This window comes from Pseudoliparis swirei, chromosome 16 (assembly GCF_029220125.1).
Source record: "Pseudoliparis swirei isolate HS2019 ecotype Mariana Trench chromosome 16, NWPU_hadal_v1, whole genome shotgun sequence".
In the NCBI taxonomy this organism is placed as follows: Eukaryota; Metazoa; Chordata; class Actinopteri; order Perciformes; family Liparidae; genus Pseudoliparis; species Pseudoliparis swirei.
In genome coordinates, this window is record NC_079403.1 from 14,328,770 (window position 1) to 14,353,748 (window position 24,979).

General features: G+C 41.4%; 1 protein-coding gene across 2 annotated transcripts in view; it reads right to left on the minus strand.

Moving 5' to 3' along the window:
• ctnnd2a (catenin (cadherin-associated protein), delta 2a) overlaps window positions 1-24,979 on the minus strand; it is a 243,303-nt gene that overhangs the window by 70,402 nt on the left and 147,922 nt on the right. For both annotated transcript variants that reach the window (XM_056433619.1, XM_056433618.1), the window contains exon 13: window positions 6,925-7,057. In XM_056433619.1, coding sequence (XP_056289594.1) covers window positions 6,925-7,057 — 133 coding nt within the window. The remainder of the gene's footprint in view (window positions 1-6,924; window positions 7,058-24,979) is intronic.

The window sequence follows — 24,979 nt, forward strand, 5'->3', positions numbered from 1 at the left end:
CAATGCATGTTACTGTAAGTGAGATGGCCCATCTTACATACAAGCTTGCTTTGTGTTTGATTGATCTCCTTACGAGCCAACTCAACAACAGAGTGCTGGTTAAAACAATAACATTAAATAATTGGTTATCAAGACTGATATAGTCTATTGTTGGTTTGTGACATTTGATGGAAGTAATGGCTCTGCTGAACCGTGTCTTTATAAAAGGACTTAAGTTAGCAGCTCTAAAACCACAGGACTTCACAGCTTATTTCTTGAAGATATCTGTAACAGGTTTGTGGCTGTCACCGAAGCACCAAAGGTTCAGCATACAGGACGGATATTTGGTAAAATGTTTGATTATTAAAAACTGCAGACCGTGCCTCTGCTCTCCACTCTCGCTCCCCTACTGCTCCTTTACGGAGACAGACGCACACATACACACACACACACACACACACACACACACATACACACACACACACACACACATATTGGCCTCAGCTGGTGCTGATTAACAATCAGCAGCCAGCTGAGGCCTATTGGACACCTTTCCCTGACCCCCCCCCCCCCCCCCCGCTCCACCAAATCTGCAGCCGAGCCTAAACACATCCTGCTGCCACAATATCCAATTAGAATGAAAAATCTTCATGTGACTTTTTAATATCGTCAAATATAAGGAGTTAATCACTTTGTCAATTAGGGGCATAACTGACAAAGTGGTCTGGTGCTGCGGGTCAGAGGAGGAGGAGGTGCACCCATTTAGTGGCGCGAGGAGCACTGCGCGGAGGAGGAAGTGGAGGAGGAGGAGGGAGGGGCGCGGCGGCGGAGGGGGGGGGCTCGTGAGCGTCGCGGAGCATGTCGGGGCGAAATTCTCACTAGAACTCAAATAAATGCCCCGTCGGATATTAAAACACATTTGGGGGGACTTGATGACAGAGAGAGTCATTTTTATTCTTCAATACTGTTGAATGAAAAAAGTGTCTCCAGCAAAAAGGGCACTGTTCTCATCCAGGGCAAAGGGGCTGGTGCTTGAGCACCACTAGGGCTCTATCTGTGCACGTGCCGACTCTTCTGTGCGGAGACAGTGTGGCTGTAATGAAATAATACAACATAAGGGCGATCACACCAGACGCGACTTTTAAAAGCGCAACCGCTCCAAAAACGCGCCAGGCAAAACAGCACGTCGGAGTCGTGTTTTCGATTTAGAATTCTAAAGCTCTTCGTATTTAATTACCGCTAATATGAGCGTCTAATGCGCGGCATTTGAAAGGCATTCACACGGCAATTTGCCGATTTTGAAGCCCCGAAAAGCAGGTTGGAACTGCTCAGTAATCCATTTGGATTGGATTCAATCTATTGTCATTGCACAGAGTACAGGTACACATGCAACGAAATGTATTCTCTGCATTTGACCCATCCTTAGTTATTAAGGAGCAGTGGGCTGCAGTGATGCGCCCGGGGAGCAACTGGGGGTTCAGTGCCTTGCTCAAGGACACTTCGACTTGCAACTGATGGGGAAAGCGGGGATCAAACCGACAACCTTGGGGTTGCAGGACGACCCCCTTACCCCACTGAGCTACAGCCACCCCATTTTCAGCCGAAGTGAAAAACGCACCATCAAACTTCCAAATGGAGCTGATGGAGCTCCAATGCAGTGACACGCTGAAGGCAACATATGAGTCTGTGGGCGCTGCAGAGTTTCCACGTTCATCCCCAACACACAATGCCCCAGCTGCCTCACAGGCTGCTCACACCTCTCTATGTGTGGCAGCACATACCTGTGTGAACAACTGTTCACTTTGATGAACACAACTTCACACACGACTCGTCTTACTGATGAGCACCTTCGCTCCATCCTGAGGATGTCCTCAGCTCAGAGCCTGACCCCAGACATTGATGACCTTGTATCCAAGATGAGACGCCAAGTGTCTGGGTCAGAGCAGTGAGCATCACAGAGCAGCAAACCGTGCTTTGACGCATTTTCAGTTTTTAATGTAGTTTCATGTTTGCATTTTTCTCTCTTGCTACTACAGGACAAGTAAATTATGTTTGGCTGTTGTTTGCCTGTAGAAAATGTTTTCACTCTAGAAAAACTGCAGATAGAGCCATAAGCAATTAATGAAACAGATTTTATTTTATTTATATTTATTTATCATTTTTATTTCATAATTAATGTTGTTTTATAGGCACTACTCTATAGGCCTTGTTAGTTCCAGTTTCAATATGTGCACTAAGGTTCTTTCAATACGTTTTCAATAAACGTTGAACCCATCTGGCCCTTGACTTGTATCAATTTCTTTATTTCGGCCCACTGTGTATTTGAGTTTGACACCCCTGCCTTAGAGGAAAAGTGCTCCAAAATGACAGAGGATCTCTTTGTCCTTTCAGGAAACAACTGTGCTGTCTGCCAAGTTTTGTCAAAAGCCAATTGAAATGTCTTAACTGCCTTATTTTGTTATCTTCTGTGGCAGCGGTCCCCAACCTTTTTTGAGCCACGGACCGGTTCCGTGTCAGAAATTATTTTCACGGACCGGCAATATAAATGACATAATAAATATGACGTCATACAATTATACGAAGGGCATAAAGTGCCAAAACTACAACTCATCATTTCGCCGAATTAGTGTGAGCCGTGCGCTTGTTTACCTGCAACGAGCCGCTGATGGAGACGGCGACACAGACGTGTGTTTGGTCCGCTGCTCCTAACCGAGTTCTGGTCGCTGTCATTAGAACACCGGCAGAGTTGTTGTGTGAAATGTCCCTTAAGGCCACCGTCATTTGCATCTCGAACTAATTTTCTTCTAGCTCGGACGGGCTCGATTCACCGGGTGGGTTTGTTTACAAATGGGTTGCAGGTCTATTCTTTTGCAGTCGGGTCTTTTGTGGTTGGAGTACCGCTCAAACTCTTTTAAAAGCCTCTTCCACCCGGTCAACGTCTGAAACATGTAGAATATTCCGCTGTTCACTCGCCCACACAGCAGCGACTTTATCCGCCAATTTGAAAACAGTTGTCATTTCCCTGAAGTGACAGAATTCATTGAGCAGGTTGAATCTGTTTTAAGATTCTTTGTCACTGAAATGTGCCGCCAGCAGAGGGTTCGGCGCGTGAGACTCGCCTGCAGCGATGAACCCGAACTTTAAGACTCCTGAACGCGGCTCAGACGTACACACGGGTGTATCCGGTCCTTTTTCAAAATAATATATTTTTCCGACTGATTAAAAAAAAAAATGTTAAACTTTATTTATTCTGTTCTGTGGCATATGCTGTTATATGAATCCCTGGTTTAAAGAGCTGCCAATGACATGCATATTCAACTACTGCTGTCGAAGGATATTTTTAAAACTGGTGAGCTTACAGATTTGAACACACAAACACACATGCACATACACATACACGCACACACACGCACACAAACACACACACAAAACACTACTTTTATAACTTAAACATTGTGAGAATTAACTATTGCAAGAAGGCTGCGTGACATCCTTTTCATATATGACACAGCTAATGCATTTAACACCATGTTCAAAATGTTAAGTTAAAACACATTTAAACAATAGGACATTTGAAATACATTCATTGTGAAATGTTGCAATGGCATTTTTCTGTAGCAAAATTAATACTCTGTTCTGCACCCAAAAGTAATCAATCAATTTGAAATACTTTACAAAAAATAACCATATTAACCACAAGAATAGCCGTTTTGAACCACGACTGTACCTTTCTCTGACAGGTGATTGGAATGACGCCTGAGTCCATCAAAGTCAAAGAGGCTCCAGACCAAACCATCATGGAAGTCAATAGACACAAGTGATGGTAAATCCTGTGTGCGGAGCTACCGTAAAAATAGCATGTGCACGTGACAAAAACAATAAAAGAAATCATCAATCTAAAAAAAATCAAATCAAAGAAGAAATGTGTCCTTAGTTTTTGTAATCTTTGAAGTCTTAATGAAACTCAAACGTTTTCAGGGTGCTTTTGCTCTAATTCACTGCGGCCTCGTTCTTCACTTTAATATATGAGATCCGCTACGTTATGCAGCACAATCATTAAGGAGAACTCATAATGGTATTTTGTGCAGTACAAACACATATAAAGCCATACGCAAGAATACATATAAAAACAAACCTTAAAATGATAATAACACATTTTAAAAAAGCATTCTATATTTACACATTTTTCCAAATGCCAACACGTTTTACCAATATTAGGAACAAATGGAGGCACTACATGCTTTAACTGAAGAATCTTGGAGTATTTTCATCCTGCAAACTACTTCCATCTTGCCCTCTCCTCCCTGTACAATGTAAACAGCCTGCATTTCATACAAGTTTCTTAAAAGAGTTTTTCATGGCTGCTTAGTTGCACTTCATTTTATGTTTTTAGTATATTTTAGTATTTTTTTTAATGCAATTTTAAATTAGATTTACAAAATAATATGAATATTTTATGCTTGGCTATAGTTACGATTCCTCAAGGATGTGTTTATCACACCTTATTTATTCAATGACTACCGGAAATTTGAAAATTCAGCAATAGGTTTCTTACAAGTTTGTAGCTATGATAAAGATAGTATTTTAGGTGATTTAAAAAAAAGAAAACAGTCCTTTCAAACATGTCTGCAGGTTGTGTTAATAACAATAGTTATTAATAAAATATAGTTGTTCGATAGTTGTTCATAAAATATCTGTTTAGTCTCAACATTAAATAGTGGCTAACAGCGAGGACCAGGACAGTCAATGGGTGGGTGAGGAAAATAAATAAATATTACTGAATTATCATAGAACTCCATCAAGTCAAGTCCAACTTCTACTCAGCTATATCTGCCTCTCAGTATTAATAATACATCATTTAGTTGCCTGCTCGAAGAAAAGAGAGTCAAAGTCAACAATTTGAATGTGATTGATATTGGAATATATGTTTTGTAGCCTTTTATAACAGAATACAGAAATGTTCTCTTCAACCCTGGAACTTGTGGAAAAGATGAAAAAACAACCTTAAAGCACCAAGATACATAAAGGGTTCACACGTTGAAAAAACATCAATAGGCCCTCCACACGCTTTCTTATAAAGGCCATGAAATCTTTATTTTGTTCTGGAACTTCTAAATCTTCTTTGGTTGAAATCTAATTAATACTGCAAGAGAAAAAGAAGATCTGAGAAAAAAAGACGTCAATGAGTCAAGATGTTGAAGACGTGCCTCGTCGTTAATGTGACACCTCTCTGGGTGATCAAATGTAATACGATGAAAGGCGACCAATAATAACGAGGATGCAGAGGAATGGTTTTCACTCTCCAATGTGGCAAGAATAATGTCAATACTGCACTATTATTATGGAGAAAATACAAAAGCAAACGCTATTGGTTACAGCGAAGGATTCATTAATTTGTTCCCTGTGTAATAGGGTTTGAAATAATTAATATTCTTTTTTATCATAACAAAACAAATAAATGACTCTCATCACAGACCAACAGCACAACATCTTGCTTCATTCCAACAACAGGATATTTAACCAAACTAATATCCCAAATCTGGTGTGATGATCGTCTGTCAAGTGTATTTTTCATTAAAAACTATTTAAGAACTGCGGTCGAGGGCACATTTCTGTGTGTGTCTCATTGCGTTCGAGTGTGCATGCTGCGTTTGTCATTGTATTCGCACGTGGCAATGTGTTCATGCAGATATATTTGTGTGAACCCATTCTTTTATTTGATGTTATGCGAAGCATCAATTTTGGCTGGTTGATATTGTGGTCACTCTTCCAGATTTAATTTGTGTAAATAGTGTTTAGCGACGCCTTGGGCCCTGAACGAGACAATCAAACAGACTGATGAAGACAGGCCAAAGCATCCACTGTCAATACACAGATGCTATTTTCTCCATTGTTGGATACCTCCATTAAGGCAAGAATTACACCCATTACAAAACACACATACACTTAGGTTTCTTTCAGAGCTTTGTGAATGAGAGGGTGGGAGTGGAGCGAGATGTTTTTGTATGTAAATTTGATTGCATTGTTTCATCTACATGTGAGTGTGTGTGTGTGTGTGTGTGTGTATATCTTTGTATGCGAGGGTGGGTTGGTGTGAATAGATATATTTCTGTCTTTGTGTTTAATTGACTAATTTGCAGATAGTTCATATTCATTATTCAGTTTATTCCAGGATGCATTCAGAGCTCTTAGGATTGTGTTTGAGCTATGTTTAAATACAGTATGTGTGCAGATCATGTTGGTGCTTGTTCCTTTGCATTTGTGTGTCAATGAGCACTTAAGCACTGTAGCATCACACTGAGGTTGTTGAAGCAGCTTTTGACCGACAGCACTGACACTATTCATCTTAAAGAAAATAAAAAGTAAATCCCCTCAGCTTCATGTACTGCTAAATGGATTCTGATGGTGTTGTTGGGTGGGTGAGGTATGTGAGTTGCGGGGCATTTAAAGGAAGCGGAGAAAAGAATAGAGATTGTGTATCTGAGGATTTGGACTTGAGTTCATCTGCATGTCTTGCTGCCAGTGTTTAGAGCATCACTCGCCTTCTTGAAGGGTTTGGAGTTTACCAAAGAGACTTCCCCCCAAAATACTTTTGAGACACAAACTTTCGACTTTGGGGCTAATTGAACTTTACTGCCACGATAGATACAAGTCAATACACGGCGCAGCTTAGGGACAAAGATTGCAGCAGGCTTTATCATACCAACCATCATTGTGAAACGTGTTAGTTAAAGCAGTATTTCTTGAAAGTGACTGCAGGAAAATGCAAAACAGCATGAGCTGTTACGACTGCAACTCAGAGAAAGAAATGCCATTGTTATTGTTTTTATCATCAAAGTTACAATCATTCCCTTCTCAACTTCACTGATTTGATTAAAATACAAGCTACACACACACACACACACAAACACACACACACACACTTACACAAACACAAACACATACCTCAGCTTTGATCTTGTTGTCTCCAAAGCAGAGATGCTGTAGGTAGGCTGCAGCATTGGACTGCACCGATGGAAACTGGTGCTGTAACATCTGGATCACCTCTGGCAGCTCCGGATCTCTCCACCCGAACTCTCTGCAGGGAGACAGACAGAGACACTTTGATTCCTGCAGCACTTTAACAAATCACCTCGCCAAAACACAGGAGATTACCTGCAAGTAGTCCAATAAAATCACAGACTCCTTTCCCCAATATGCCCAGAGCTAGACATAGTCACACGCTCACTTACATGGTTACATATTGTATAGTATACAGAGAGAGACAGAAATATAGATGAGAGACAGATTGAAAGGTAAAAATCTACTTTGTTTCATTTTCAACCAAAGAGCTCTCTTATGGGAGAAAGCTTGTTTAGAAGATACGGTGAGATAAAGACGATGCAAGTCACACACTGGAAAACCCATTTGACCAAACGTTGTTATTTTCACCCATCACAGGCAGCGGAATGAGAGAGGTTTTGACTTGGAGATGACGACAGCATCCATGAACACTTTTAGGAATATATAGACACATTTGGCTAAAATTGTATTAATACACCACTCACGGGGAGTTTGTGTTTCTCTGAAAAATAACAGTCTAAAAGTCTTTCCACTCAATGGTCAACTGATTCATTATATCGTGAGTTCATAAAAGCTTATAGCAGGATAAGATAATGGCAGTGCAACTACACGTGAGCACACAAGTCAAGAAATGGTTTCAAGGAAACTTAGAAAAAGATGTAAAAAGTTTGGAAGAACTGCATCACTGCTGCCTGCACGCTGTCTGCAGTGTGAGTGGTGTGAGTTATGTTCTATACTTCCTCCCATTAGGAGTTTACACTCCTGAGCACACTGGACAAAGTGAAATAAATGTTATGTCCCTTGGTAATACCCAGGAAATGGTCTACTTTATTGTATTATCCCCTGCTGATAATTGTTTTGCTACGGTCCCCCAAATGAGCAAATTATGACAGAAAGTGTGGGTGACTGTGTGTACATGCGTGCAAGAGTGTGTCTCCGCAATCTACTGTAATATTTTCTCCAATAACGACTCTGGTAGTTCTCTCTCTCTCTCTCTCTCTCTCTCTCTCTCTCTCTCTCTCTCTCTCTGTGTGTGAATGTGAGAGAAATCCTATGTGGAAAAAATGTTGCCTCTCCCATAGATTGTGGCGCTTGAGGATCGATTTAGTTGTTTCTGCCGTCATGCTCACTGTTCTGTGCCAAAACGCGGCTCAATGTAATCACCCATGGAGCTATCGTGGTAAACGTTGATTTATTTTTGCCTCCTAGCTCGGCCTCCCCAAACATGAAATTACGGTAAATACGGGACAATTGTTGAGTTTAAATTGATGGGGTGGAAGATTGTTAGTGCGCCTGCATTTTTTAATTAATTAAGCCTCGACATTCTCATCTCTGTCAGATGAAGTAAATGCGGCCCATGAAACATCTGTGAAAAGCAGAGTGTTCACCTGGAGTAAACGTGGCCCTTAAAGATAAAGCGAGCTCCAGCGTGGACGGCTCTTTATCTGCCGAGTGATAAGTGTTCATTCAGCCAGAAAGCAGGACTGGAGGAGGGAGGTAGAGGAGAGATAGAGCGAGGGAGGAAGGGGAAGGGATTCCCAAGGCATTTAGGGGATTTAGGAGCAGAGACCCTCAAACAACACCCGTTAAATTACACAGCCAGATACCATCAGGCCAGTTTGTTTGTTGATGTGTGTGTGTGTGCGTCTGTGTGTCTGTGAGTGTGTGGTAAGATTAGGATAGGATCATGATTTGTGTTTATGTGGACGACACAATTGCCTTTGTGTCGTTGGCCTCTGTGTGGGTTTGTGTCCATCAATGTGTGTGCATGTGCACTAGTGTAGATATTCATCCTTGTCTGCGCTTCAGTGTACATATACATCTGATTTGACTGTGAATGTGTGTGTCTGTGTGTGTGTGTGTGCATGTGTGTGTGTCATCCATCCCCTGCAGCCTCCCAGCTCTGTCAGTGTAGTTAATAGAAAGCAGAGTGATCTGTTGATAAGATAAGCATCATGGCTCGCCATTAATTAAAAAACCCTCGTAGGAAGAGAGCAGGGGAGAGAAAGAGGGAGAATGAGGATGAGGACGGAGAGTTGAGGGAAAACACAGAGTGTTCGAAGGCAACTTTGGGGCAAAAAATAAAGAAAAGGGATGGAGAAAGAGAAAAGGAACCTTCAGATGAGATGCCAGGAATGTCAACACAGGTGCTAATGAGAGCTACAGCTCTGGGAGACACACCGCTCGGCGACAAGCCAATGACGGGAAACAGCGTGATGCAAACAGAGAGGGATACAACCTGCACACGGGACAAGTGATCAAAGAGGCACTGCCAAGAAACCGCAGGGCTCACACACAATATCCACCCAACTTTTGAGGAATCCGCGATACGACACGCGGCCGCTTGTGTGGCATATTATATTCATATATATTCTTTATGACACTATATCATTTTATGTCTCGTGCGGTAATAAATGACGCACAGAGTAATTTGTTGACTTGCCTTTTTTAAACTTGAGCTATGAGTTCTTGGTACACCGGTGGGTCTGAGGAAAAGTTATGATGGCACTTACTTTGCCATTTCTCGAGGCATGCGTAGGCGTGATGCAGTGAAATATTTTGAATGTAAACAGGTATGGCAGGAGAGCAGTCTGACATACTGAGAATATAGGCAGGTGGCATGGGGGTTGTGGAGGAGGGAGGCAGAGACAGAGTGAAATAACTGGGACATAGGAAAAGACTGCTGTGTGATCGTGGGGCTTTGATACAGGCGCACGCACACACATACACACACACACACACACACATATGAACACACATATCCTCGGGAGGGAGGCAAAATGTGACAGAAGAGTGCAACATGAAAAAAAAGTCAGGATTATCAAAGAATTTCTCTTCTTTTCTTAAAACGTCTCTTGATATCTCTCTCTTTCCATGATCAGGTTTGATGAGACAGCTCAACCGCTCAGTGAAATCCCAACATGACCACTGATACATGTGCACATACAGTATATGTACACATGCACAGGGAAAAGCAACGCTCATCAACTCAGTAAAGACCTAATTTGATACACACACACTCACACGCAGAGTGGTTGATGTTTGCGGTCAATAATTTGTATTCCTCTGTGGAGGAAAGCTGAAGCTTGAGGGAGACATGAGTGAAGGAATGATCTTCCTTCTGTAGCATCATTCATTGTGATGTTCCCAGTATCCCTGAACTCTAATAAATGAAATGGCAAAATGTGGAAGGATGACTTATGTAGTCGAGAATGTGGTAAATAATTATAAAACACCCTCAAAAAAGAGAAAGAAAATTATAAGGGGTCATGACGTTCACTAACTCGTGTTCATGAAGAGTCAAACTGCACACAATGGCAGCTTGTGTATACATCTAGTGATACATATATCACTATGAATGTATTCATACCTGTCCCCGGACATACACAACAATACACAACACTATAGCAAATCTACAATGGAACACACACACACACACACACACACCATATGAACGACCAAATGAGCAGCTGGGTGACATTGGCATGAAACCATCCCTAAAGATAAGAACAGATTTTAGAGTTACGACATGAGAAACAAATTTAATAAAAAATTGACATGAGAATCTGCAGGTGAAAAGCAAGGCGCTGGCCGAACTAGTCATCTGCTACTGGTTGGTATACGTGCACATCATATTTATTGTAAGCCGTAACACGTATTTGGGTTTGTTGTTTTGAAGAAGCATCCATCCTGCGTTTGTCTCTCTTGGTAAAACATTAATGGGACATGTTACACATTTGTCTGTCCTGTAAACAGCTTCACGGCTTTTTCTGTTGTCTGCATTATTGAAATCCATTCGCCATAATACCAGTTACCACAGGTGGTGCAAGATAGAACAGGACTAAGAGTTACTTTGGTTTGAATGAGATCAACGCCATCAATGAGATATGACATAAAATCATTATAATTCAAACAACAACCTTTTACACACTTTGCAAAGTCATAACTGTAGTGCTGCATTCATTTGATGTAATTTGCTGTATTCACAACATCTTAATATGCAGTGCATGATCAAAAACACAGGGGAACATGACTTGGGTCTCGTCGCCCAAATCACATCCATCAGCAGGGACCACAATGCATCCGGAGTGACAGCTCTGCACAGGACGCCTGTCCCGCTAGCCGTAATCTGATTGGACAATGCCTGTCATGTCTGTTACCTGATTGGATGGTCAGGAATGGACAGATTAGCAGTGTGCATACCAAAGCAGATGCTAATTAGGACTTACACATCAATCTTCATCACTGTGTTGGGATGGAGGGGGGCATATATGTATGTATGTATATATATGTATGTATATGTATGTATATATATACATATATATATATATACTGAGAGTGAGAAAAAAAGAAGGAAGAATATCACAAAAGAGAGTAAATGCAATTTAGGTAATTTACTGCAACGGTGATCAAATGACCCTGTTACTCGAAAGGAGATGAATACGAGGATGATGAGGACATGATGAGGAGCAATTGGCAAACTTTTCAAATATTGCCTCTTAAATTATTTTAGCAGTCCACGCTCATCTTTTTCCAAAACCTTCTCTTTCTTTCTTCTTAATCTCTCCTACTATGCACTTTCTACCGTATTTTAAAAATATCTAATTGTCACAAATGGATGTCAATCATCTAAAGGAATTGCAAATAAATGTTAACATGCTTGAGTCCACAGGATTGCAAGTTGGCTGTGCTGCTGTTTTCACATGTGTATGAGTGTGTGTGTGTTTTTGCGTGTGTGTGTGTGTGTGTGAGTGAATCCTTCAATGAGTATACGCATCTTCAGGTGGAGTGCTTTAACGTAACATCAATACAAAGAGGAGACTTCAGCAGATCCACCAATAAACAGCTGTCAGAATAAGGTGCAGGTGAAGATGCACAAGCATCGACTCAACATGCAGTTCCGGGTCCCTTTAATTAAAACTTAATTTAGATGCTATCCAGGAAAATAACAGAGTCTCTTGATGTGTCCTTCTGACAAAGCTTGCAATATAAGTTCAAGTTTCTCTTGAGCACATCCAGCCAGGGTGGTGGGATGCATCTCAAGTGCAGAAGGTGGTGCTGATAAGACAATAGTCAAGGATTAAAGATGTATCTGAAGAGGTTTTTTACCTCAAAGCTCTCTGCCGCAGTTTCATTTATATATTTAGTCAAATATAAACAGTATTACATTTGCCATAATATAATCTATTTTTTCTTTTGTCTTGTCTTGATCCAAGTGATAATATTCATACAAGGTGAATGTATGTGCAGTGTAATCATTTACAGGGTTTATGGGTATACCTACAAACAATAATAATTCATGGATAAAAAGCTGTGATATTCCAGCTGGCACACTAAAGAAAATTCATAAAGAATATGTTTCGTTAGATATTATATGTATGAGGATACGTTGTCATAAAGCAACAGCCAAAACATAACCATGAAAACTACCTCATAAAACATCCACTTAAATTTGAAATTCTGTCAAGAGTGATACCTTTGGGTTTATGTACTGATTTCTACATGCATAAAACACAGCAGCCCACTTTTTGAAAACACATTTGCTGTGTCAACCAGGACATCTGAGACCTGAGCTGAAGGGGAAGAAAAGCAGAATATGAACAGCTTCTCCAGTCACTGTAAATGTGTGAATTTAGTGCGTCACATAAAGTATTATGCACATACAATGTTATTGATAAATCAACACAACATCATTATGGATACTAGCTTTACCTGTGAGACATATTAGCAGCCCACCATGGCTTTAGGAGCAGTTGCAGATTCAGAGTAATTACAAACAACTTGACAAATGACTGCAATATCCGATATAATTCCTGTGTTATTTTGGCTGAATGGCCTTTAGCAATATTGCACGTTCTGCACATGCTCTTCTCTTCTGCAAAACAAAACTGTGTGTGGAGCTCTGTTGCAGCTGGTAGCACAGAACACAAATCCCTGCAACAGTAAAGGGGATCAATGAAAGGTGGGAGAAGAGAGAGGGTGATGTTCCTAATCGCTCGGCAGACGAATGGATAGATATAGATGGGTGGAGGAAATCAAGCCAGAAATAAACAGAGGACAACATTTTGTTTTAGCTGCAATGAAAACATCCTATATTCTGTCACCTTCCTTCTCCTCCTTACCTGCCGCTCCCCAGTTACTGATGGGGAAATGGAAATGACTATGGTAATCAAAGATAACCTCACGGATATAGGAAAGTGAGCTAGCGTATTACTTCCGCACAGAAGATAAATCATGAAGGGATAGACAAAGAAGAAAAGTACAGGAGAGAAGAAAATGAGTCCAAGAATAAGAGCAACAGAGAGTGCAAAGGGGAGAAATGATGAATGGAGTAGAATGGATATAGAAGAGCCGTGTCTTCATTCATAAAGAGCGTTACTACAGTATTAAAATTGACGGATGTCATTTGCTTGTTTACAGTATTGAAAATAACTGACATAAGTGAGTGTGAGTGCGTGTCTGCGGGGGTTTGCATCAAGTCTGCTTTGTCGCTGACACCGACACACATTCAGTGATTTTCTACGTGGATGTTACACAACCAACTGCAGCGTTTTAATTTGGACAAGTTTGGGATCTCGGTACTGGTTCAGCAGCCTTTTGTTGGTTTGTCCCATCTATGAAACCAAAGTCCGAACCAACAGGATGATAATTGATAATGATCACAGAACATTATTTTAAAAGCTCACAGCTGATGTTTTAAATATATATATTTAGTAGTTAATTCACTATAGACACACAATAGTACTTTAAACATAGAAACTATCAATATTTAGTTATATAACATATTGTAGTTACATGCTTGTTTTTTAAAATCAGGTCCAAAATTCCGTTTTTTAAATTATAATATTGAATTCTGCTCTTTCAAGGGTCGTTGTAAATGATAATAATAATGGTTTTCGTACCTAGAATTATCATACCCTCACCCTCATTCTTATTTACCTCCTTCTGTCTGCACATAGCACCATCCCTGTTTCCTTTTATTTGCCTCCTTCTCTTTCTTAGACGAGTCTGGAGTTGTTTTTGTTTTGTATTCATCCAAAGCACATGCAGCAACCACACAGACGATGAGAAAAATCAATATGCTTTCTCTATGGCCGGGAGAAGGAGGCTCAGGAGGTTGAATTAAAGCGAACAAAGGATGGAGTGAGAAAAATGATACTGACAAACATGAATGGGACAGAGAAGGAGATGGTGGGAAAGAGCTGGTGATACAACGTACTGTATGTCAATAGCAGAGAGAACTCAAGTAATTCTAATTTAGATATGATTATGTACTATTATGAATTTCACATACAATGTATTTATACTCATAGTATTTTGTAATATACAGTCCATGTTTGTCCATTTTTATGTACAGAATAAAGCAGTAAAAGTTAAAAGAATTGTTCTTGCATTCATCAACGTGATGGCTACATTATTCAAGCTGATAATCATGGTTCCTCACTGAGTACCAAAAAATAGCTCCAAGTGTACTGGATGAGGTAAAACAAAAACGTTTATCTTTATCTTCTTTCTAAGTTTTAAAGCAGGAACATCTCTTTCTTAATAGCATGATTTTCAAGTGGAGGAATGTGCACTTCATCGAACATAATTGTACAAGTCCTAAGTTTGTGAGAGGAGTGATTATGTAAGAGGTGTCTAATCCAAAGGAGACTTCACATTGAGCAAGAAGAGGAAATGGCACTTTTTATCTTTGAGGGTTCATTTGGATTTGTTCTGTTCTTTCACCGTAACGCTCTCCATTGATCTACTGCCCGAATACTCTTTTCTTATAGCACTTTATGAACGTTGCCCTTTTCTAATAATTTGCTCTGGATAAGTGTGTACTTGAAACTATTGAAAATGTGTTTTTCTTGCGAGAGGCTGAGTTGGGTGCGGCTGGTGAAGGGGAGCATTAGTGTGCAGCGCCATGGAGCGATTTGCCAGGGTAAGGAAAACACAAACGCCTCCACTAGTCCTTGCAATTAGCTGAACACACAGAATCAGAGGCCAAATCGAACACGGCATTAAGCTGACAGACAGGTGTTCATTTATACACACACCCAGTGAATGGGTCTGCACACACACACACACACACACACACACACACACACACACACACACACACACACACACACACAGAAGCGCAGGCCCTTGCATTTTGCCTCTGCATTGAAGACAAACACAAACACGCACTGCCAACGTGCAAATACAAACATATTCACACAGCTTTTATCCCACCTTTGCTGATCGGTAATATTCAGCCCAGTAGCACTATTCCCCTGTTACAGGGTGCAATTACTGGATGTGTACAAAGCCAAGCAATAGGCCAGTGAAGCGTACACTCAGTCAAACACGTATTAGACAGGCCAATAGAAACTGAGGTGACCTGAACCATTGTAATGTATCCCTTGCTCCCTCATTAGAATTGAGCTGTGTATTCTATTGTATCTAAAGCAGGGATACAGCACAATCTGATTGCCTTAGAACATTTCTCCATATTGACAAACCAATTGGGTTACAGTAAGAGATGCAGTTTAATAAAATGCTGTTTCAAGTGGATTTTATCAAGCTGCAACCCTCATTGGTATGCCTTGTGGACTCTACTGTGTTGTGGATTAGGTAGAAAGCTATAGTTTAGTAGTACTGTGTTTATTCTTAAACAATTTAACATGGGGGGGGGGGTTCTTGGCTGATAATAGTTGGATTGCATTCCTATCCTATTTAGATCAACCATATAAATCCGCAGATCAAAAAAGTAGAAGATAAATAAGTGGGCCTCAACAGAAAACTCTAGCCTTAACCTCACTGTTTCACTAAAATGGTCCTGCAGATGACATGTGATGTAAGGTATTAGTAGTACGAATTTGTATTAATAGTACTAATTCATCAATCCTTGCAGTTATTTTCTCTTGGCCCCTTTAAAGATCCAAGCAGCACCAGTTGGTAGGTGCGTGGTGTGTGAAGCACCATTTTGTACCCGGATAACAGCCCTTTATAGACTGGGGTGGGTTTTTGCACATATTGTACAAATTGGTGAGCCAGACATGCAATGATGTCTGAAATAAGACTGAGAAGAGACACTCAAACTTGAGCAATGATCCAACAGGAGTGAACAAATTGACCAATCAAATCCCCATCCACGACACTCAGCCAATCAAAGTGCAGCCAGAAGATTACGCTGTTGGATGGAGACCATGCTGAAAAATTACTGTCCCATTGTCTCTTGATTTGCAATCATGTCACAGTCTGCACTGACCTCTGATCGACATGCTGGAAAGGTGAGCTATTTGTGAGGATGCTAGCATGTGCCATGTGTGTGTGTGTGTGTGTGCCTCATCCCTGATGAAGTTGCGACACCCGTGTGCATCACACGAGCACAAATTATCCAGAATTATTCTGCCATGTGAATATCACGCTGAGAAGGTCAAGATGGCTTTTGGCATGGTCTACAGCTGAATATATGTGCGTAACGCATTCATCCACTGTCAGATTCTCATGTCAGAGGCAGACATTCAGTTTTGAGGTCAAGGACCTGCCCTGACATTAAACAACACAGATGATTACATTGACTCACTCAAGAGCATGACACACAAACACTTTCTTTTGCTTCCTCAGCTTGTATTTTTTCTCTTATTTCTCTCTCTCTCTGTCTCTCTCTCTCTCTCACACATACACCTGTGAATCCTTCATACTGCCCACACACACTCAGGGTAAATTAAATTCAGCACTACGGCACCCCACTCGCAACATCACTTTGGTCCCACACCTTGTTTTTATTTATTTCCCTCTCCCCTCGATGTGGAGGCCAAGGCGACAAGCTGCACAGATCAAAAAGAAGTAATGGATGGTTAAAAGATGAGGTTAAGACATTTCCAGTGTGGTGAGTGTGTAATGGGCCTAAACTCTAGGGAACATGAACACCACACAAACAGAACACACACACACACACACACACACACACTAGCAGATGTCAAGTGTCTGAACTCTGATTGCTTTGTTCTTGCCGTCACCAAGACAGTTTTCACGTACCGTGTGTGCATGTGTGTTTGTCACCTCTTTGATGGCAATTGAGATTCTCAAGAACATGATGTTTAGGAAACCAGGCTAATAAAGAAAACAAACCTGGTTACTTAAGTTTATGTAAACACACTGACCATGGACTGTTTATTGATGGCTTCTTTCTTGTGTCACCTTTAAAGTAAACTTTGAGGGGAATTATTGAGTATTAATAAATACTTTGGACTGAATGTTTTGGTTCTTTAACAAGAACAATTAAGAAAAGTAACATCACACAGAGGCTGGAGAATGTAACCATGTCTGACTGCTATACAATTTGCCATCAGCAGCATTTACCCCTTTGCACCCATTTACACCTGAAAATAATTCCTATTAACTTTTACTAACACATTCCCACGTCCAAGGTCTGCTGTTGACATTTCTTCCAAACAATTACTAAAATAAGATATCTAATCCAAAACGGCTCCATAATTCAGTTTGATTCGCCCAGGCATTAGAGGACAATTATGAACATCACTTATGTGTCACCTTGATGTGACTAAAGTATCCTTGGGCACTGTGCAAGAGTGGTTGTGGGCATATTCATATTTTGCAATTGCCTTGTGTGTAGTGTGTTTGTGTGTGAGAGAGATGGTATAATAAGCGAGGTGATGCAATAGGGAAGAAAAAACTAATAAACCAGTGATTAGCTCACGCACCTGCTATTCTCATTGGTTCATCCTGGGGGTAATAATATAGCACAGGAAAGTGAGAGCAGTACTGTGTTTACTAAAAGCTATGCAAGACAATACAAGGAACACGCTCATAAGGATGCTGACAATAGGGTAAGAAGATGGTAGAGATGAAATATGAATATGACAACAAAACATGACGAATGATAGAGGCAGTGACAAGATGTGATTATGACATCTCACACATTTGCATTTTATAATAGCAATGCGTGTGATGCTGTTCTGGCATTTGAGTCATGTTTTCTCCATGTCATACACATATGTAGTAGAAGTAGTCAGTAGATGATGATAATAAGGATTACAATGATTGTAATGACACTGTTGTGATTGTGAGATTTCTGATAATTACACTACCGTTCAAAAGTTTGGGATCACCCAGACAATTTCGTGTCTTCCATGAAAAATCACACTTTTATTTATCAAATGAATATAAAATATAGTCAAGACATTGACAAGGTTAGAAATAATGATTAATATTTGAAATATTAATTTTGTTCTCCAAACTTCAAGCTCAAAGGAAGGCCAGTTGTATTGCTTATATCACCAGCATAACTGTTTTCAGCTGTGCTAACATAATTGCACAAGGGTTTTCTAATCAGACATTAGTCTTCTAAGGCGATTAGCAAACACAATGTACCATTAGAACACTGGAGTGATAGTTGATGGAAATGGGCCTATATACACCTATGGAGATATTTCATTCGAAACCAGACACTTCCACCTAGAATAGTCATTTACCACATTAACAATGTAGAGAGTATTTCTGATTAATTTAATGTTATCTTTATTGAAAAAACAGTGCTTTACTTTGAAAATAAAGTCATTTCTAACTGATCCCAAACTTTTGAACGGTAGTGTATATCGATGTAGTAAGACACAAAAATATCCAGTTACATTTTGAGATTTAGACATTTTTCATGTAAAAACTGCGTCTGCTTAAGCACTCACACATCTAAATAAAACCTTCAAAAGCGGATTAAGTGCGAGTAAAAGCAGTCATCCACTCGAAGGATTGAAGGGGATGGAGGAAAGAGAGGAATACAGAATAGAGTTGTGCAATAGAAACATTACATACTGGATCGACAACAATGCACTTTGTTCACATTGGGTTCACTCAACATAAAGTAAAATGAAATATTTCACAGCGACATGTACACTATACAAACACCGGTTCCCTCCTCAGTGAATTGTAGGTGAAAACTATGGTGGTTTATTTTCCACCTTTCTAATCAGTTTGATCTGAGGTGTGGGTGGTGTTGCTGACTTATATTCACTGAGCAACCTTTCAATGACACAGATGACTGGATTCTCCAAAGTGGTATCATTTGGTAAGAGAAATGAGATTTTAAGCATATTCACCCATCCTTGTGAAATGATTGCTGCCGTGAAAGTAAAACCCATGACGGACCCGGAGTGAAATTATTACAGAGCAATGCCTGTTTGACAGCTCTGTGAAAGCAAGAAAACAATGAAGCCAAACATAATTTGCTCAATGTTCTTTCCCTGAGAACACTGATGTTTAACTGTATATTTTGTAATAAACGTTGGCTAGTACTCCTCCTTATTTCATTCTGACATAATTAAATGCAACATGAGACAGAATTGGCAGAAAGATTTGCCGATAATATTGATCCATCCTGAAGTAAATATGAGGTCTGTGGTTCACGAGAAACACACACACACACACACACACACACACACACACACAAACACACACACACACGTTCATGAAAAGTGTGTTGTCTAATGTCTCATATGAGGGCCCACCCTGCATCTATTCACCATTCTTCTCTTTCTTCCAAACAGTTTTTTCCAATTTTCCATCACAATCGCCGTCTTTCGCTATCTCGGTCAGAATGAAGCACGTGTCTGGCTGACGATACGACCTTGATTGATAGTACGAGGTGAAAGCATAGGTGAAAGACACAAACGTCAGATGCAAACATACACAAATAACTGTTGTCAGCATGGTGAGAAGAGCCTGAGGGATCACCTCGAACCCTGCAGCAAAAAAAAGGATAGAAACATAGAGAGAGAAAGAGAGAGCGAGAGAGAGATAATGAATGTGTGGGAGAGAGTGGAAGGAATTAAAAAAGTGGATAAGAATAGATAGGCTGCTTTAATAGATGCAAAAGACAACAAGGGGAAAGCGTAGGAGAACTGTGTGTTTAGACGGAGAGCGAGGGAGAAAACACAGCGGGTGCAGAATGAATGCCTACACCTCCCAACCCATCATCACTGTCGCGCTTCTCTACTTGCAGAAGTGTAATGGAGAGATGGAGAGAGACGAAGCAATGGAGGCAGAACAGAGGAGTGTTTCTAAATTGAGTCAGCATCCCTAGGATGCCTGAGAGTCATTCTGTCATGACTCTAAAGATCACAAGTTGGGGGGGGGGGGGGAGTTTTATGATTAAAACAGGTGAGTTTCCCGGGATGAATATATAATGCGTCTTCAAGATTCAAGATATTATATAATTTAACCATTGTGGATTAAGTGGGCATGAATGCTTTTCCAGCCAAGCCCAAAGGAAACGGTGACAGCCGTTAAAAGCCCCCTAAGGCTGCCCGACGAAATTGGATCGATTTGAAAAATGGGAGGAAAGTGGTGGAATAGTAGGTGCGCAAATTGGATGTAGCTGCTGGAAGACCAAACAATCCCAATCTTATCTGCTTTCGGCTCCCTCAACCAGAACGGGCCTTGGCCAAGGCCGTTACTGGAACAACAACTCCCCTGAAGATCGCTGAAGTGAGAACCTCTCTCATTCCCTTCCCCCTATCCACAGACACCTGTGGTTGTTTTCTCCCAGGACCTTTCAAGGCTATCTCCATGGCAACGACCATCTTGCGGACTGTGAACTCTGTCTGTTGTGGCCTGGGGGAGGACGACATACCAGACCACGCACACACAAACTTTCAATATACTGATTTGCATTCACTACCCCCCTCCCCCCATCCCACGCCTTCGTCTGCTTCTTACCCCCAGTGTGACCGGACGGGGCTGTGGCTGGCGCTGTGAATGGCTGCTGGACCGGCTGGCTGCTTGTCGGTGCTGGTTACCTTCTGCCCCCAATGGATGGGGGCAGAAGGTAACCCTGTGCCCAAGAATGCTTCTCCAGCATGTATGAATGACTACCGACCGGTGGCCCTCACCTCGGTGGTCATGAAATGCTTTGAGAGGCTGATAAAGGACTACATCTGCGCCTTCCTCCCTTCCTCCATGGACCCGCTGCAGTTTGCTTATCGCCCAAACAGATCCACAGATGATGCTGTCTCCCAGGTACTGCACACCACACTCTCTCATCTGGACAGCCAGAGGGGGGGCTATGTGAGACTGCTGTTCATTGATTATAGTTCAGCTTTCAACACCATAGTCCCCTCCAGACTGGCTGACAAGCTGATTGAGCTGCGACTGAACACCCCTGTGTGCTTGGATCCTGGACTTCCTGACCGCCAGGCCACAGGTGGTCAGGGTGGGCAGACACACCTCAAATCCTCACCCTGAACACAGGATCCCCCAGGGTTGCGTCCTCAGCCCCTACTGTACTCCCTGTACACACATGACTGTGTGGCCAGGTTCAGCTCAACACCATCATCAAGTTTGCGGATGACACAGTGGTGGTGGGCCTGATCTCCGACAACGACGAGAAGGCCTACCTGGAGGAAGTTGCTGATCTGTCACTCTGGTGCCAGGACAACAGCCTCATCATGAATGTCACCAAAACTAAGGAGCTGATTGTGGACTTTAGGAGGGTACAACAACAGAGGACGTACTCACCACTGGGGATTAACAGGACTACTGTGGAGAGGGTGAGCGGGTATAAATACCTGGGAGTCCACATCACCGAGGATCTGACATGGTCAACAAACACAGACACTCTGGTGAGAAAGGCAAGGCAGCGCCTCTACCACCTCAGGCAGCTGAGGAAATTTAAAGTTTCCCAGAGGATCCTTCAGTCCTTCTACTCTGGAGCTGTAGAGGCGTCCTGACAGGAAGCATCACAGCCTGGTTTGGCAACTGCTCCGCTCAGGACAGGAAGGCTCTGCAGAGAGTAGTGCGTTCGGCTGAACGCACTATTGGAACTACACTCCCACCCTGCAGGACTTGTACACCAGGAGGTGCAGAACCAGAGCCGGCAGGATCATGAAGGATCCTCACCACCCCAACAACAGACTGTTTCAGCTGCTGCGGTCAGGCAGGCGCCTCCGTAGTCACGCTGCAAGAACAGAGAGACTGAGACGGAGTTTCTTTCCTCAGGCCATCAGGACTGTGAACTCCGACCTCACCAGGACCCCCACATAGACCCACACAACTGCCCCTCTTAGGCACACACACACACACACACACACACACACACACACACACACACACACACACACTTACTGTAAATATTGTGTTGTTTTTTATTGTAAATAGTGTGTACTTGTTGCCCTTGCACATTCCTGCTGAGCATTGCCACTTTCATTTCACTGCACACCCTGTGTGTGTATGTGACAAATAAAACATCTTGATCTTGATCTTGATCTTGATCTTGATGGGCTTAGATCACCCAGTTGTTGGATTACCTCCCCTCCCCCCTTCCTACTCGTTGCAAGTCATGTCTAAAATGTATGTGCTTATGTGCTAAGGTGTTTTTTTCCTGCTCCCACACTGTACCCCTCTCGGGGCATAGTCGGGGGGTTGGTGTGTTTTTCTCGCCTTCTTCCCTCATGTTATGCTGTAATCTTTCATCCACCCCTTCTTGCAATTTCGATGCTTTTGTACCTGTACTCTGGCAAACGACAAATAAATACAATCAATCAATCAATCAATCAATCAAATCCACACTCACACAAGCTGACCTGGTGGACACTGAACAGCCCGAATGCAGCAGTTGAGAGATTGAGGGCCTTCCTCAAGACCACAACAGTGGTGAGTGGCCAGGAGGGAGGTGCCATTTCATCTCCCTATCAAGAGCTTTCTTGACAGTCTGGGAGAAAGGAATGACCTTCCAGTCACAAGCCTGCGGTCTTGTAATTTTGAATACAGTTTATGGAGTTCTTCTTACAACACATGTGTTGTTCCTCTCCATTGCACTACAGTATTGACAGTAACTCTGCTCTTAAAAGGGCCTCACTGGAGAATGTATGTATGACATGTGTCAAAATCTTGGAGGTCAAAAGGAGAGCAGCAACGTACAACAACAGCATGTCACTGATAAAAGCTTTGCTGTGATGTGGGGAAAGATATAGCATGCTAATCCTCCCTAGCTCACCTATATTAAGCATGTCAAATAGAAAAGAGAAACATATTAAAAACAATATTGTTTTTTACTTTCTGTGTGCACATGTAGTGTGTGAGTTGTTGTGTTTTATATAAGGAAGCACACTTCCACAGGGGTGTATTATGAGATGATTGTACAATGCAGGCGCTTCTGTACCTCTACAGTTGGCGGATACCGACATGGCAGCATGGCTAAATGTGATCACCAAGGAAATTACACCAATCATACTTTGAAATGAGTACAACAACCACAACACACTGGTATTGGTTTGCCTTTGCAGCAGTTACTGTTTGATTTAGGAAACGTGTTTCTCTCTTCCCACATGTCAAACTTTCTTTCGTTTTTTACCCCCTTCTCCTAACTAATTTTAGCTTGATTTAATTTCTCTGGATATAATTTAGACCTGATGGGTCAAATAACAAGCATTCAAAAGGTCAAGACTCCTCTCCTGGACGTGAGATATACAACCCACTGACCTTCACATCTGCAGCCCCATGGAAGATTGAGCCTTGCGCAAAGATAACAGCGGCATGCAAGATGTACAACGACTTGACATTAATGCCTGTGGTGGATGTTAATAAAAGAGGTAATTAAAGAGAAGATACATTGAAGTCGATAGTGTTGAGCTCATGCGAGACTTCACTGAAGTCCAAGGGAATATAAAACTTCGGAGCTCTGTCTCATGAGGGTAGTTCTAATGAAAGCACTGTGCTGTATTCATGTTGGATGTAGCCTATTCGCACCCTGAGTGGTACCGAGAGATCCACAAAGAGAAACTGGAATATGAAGTCATCATACAGATAGTGCTGAAAAACATTTTTGTTCTGAAGCCAATAATTGTATAAGAAACGCTTTGAAAACAAATCAATAAGAACTTAACACAATAACACACATTTAAAAAATACTTCACAGTGAAATAATAATTCAAGTCTTACTTATTTAAAAAAAAAACAGAAAACAAAAAAAATGGAAGTAAAACATATATTAAAAGTCAATTTGAAATGTTATCAAGATTATTACCTTCGCATTGAAAATGCCGGAAGGTTATGTTTTGATCGCCGTGTATTTATTTATTTATTTATTTATTTATTTGTATGTGTGTTATTCTCAAATCTCAAAAAGTATTGAACCGAATCGCATGAAATTTGGTGGGATGATTGTTTATTATCCGGGGACCAGTTGATTAGATTTTGGGATCGATCGGGTCAAAGGTCATGAACAGGTCAAAATCTTTCGCAGAACTCAAAAAGTATTGAACCGAATCGCATGAAATTTGGTGGGATGATTGTTTATTATCCGGGGACCAGTTGACTAGATTTTGGGATCGATCGGGTCAAAGGTCAAGGTCAAAGGTCATGAACAGGTCAAAATGTTCTTGAATCGCATGAAATTTGGTGGGATGATTGGTTATTATCCGGGGACCATTTGATTAGATTTTGGGATCAATCGGGTCAAAGGTCAAGGTCAAGGTCATGGAAAGGTCAAACTCTTTTTTTACCATAGCACGATACATTTTTGTCCAATTGGCATGCAACTAATGCCAAAATGTTCATAATTCAATGCCCAATCTTGTGATATGCGAAGGTATGCGCTCTACCGAGTGCCCATTCTAGTTATCAGTGTACCAATCTGTTATAATGTATATGTATGTAATATATGTGCTCCCAGTGTACCATTCAGTCAGTAGATGAAGTATGGTTAAGCGGGGTTGTTCTCAAGTGTGTGCTAAAGGAGAGGCGTGGGAAGGAGAAAAGATATACTGTAATTCTGCTGGTGTGACATTTCCCCATAATCCCTCCCAAATGCCGCCAGTGTCATGAGACTGAGCGGCAGGGAGGTGGTGGGAGGAGGGGATGGAAACCATCTAGCCCCGTACTTTTGAGTGTGAAGCAGCTGAGAAAAAATCCTATAGCAACCTATTTTCCGACCCTATAGATAAGCGTGCGC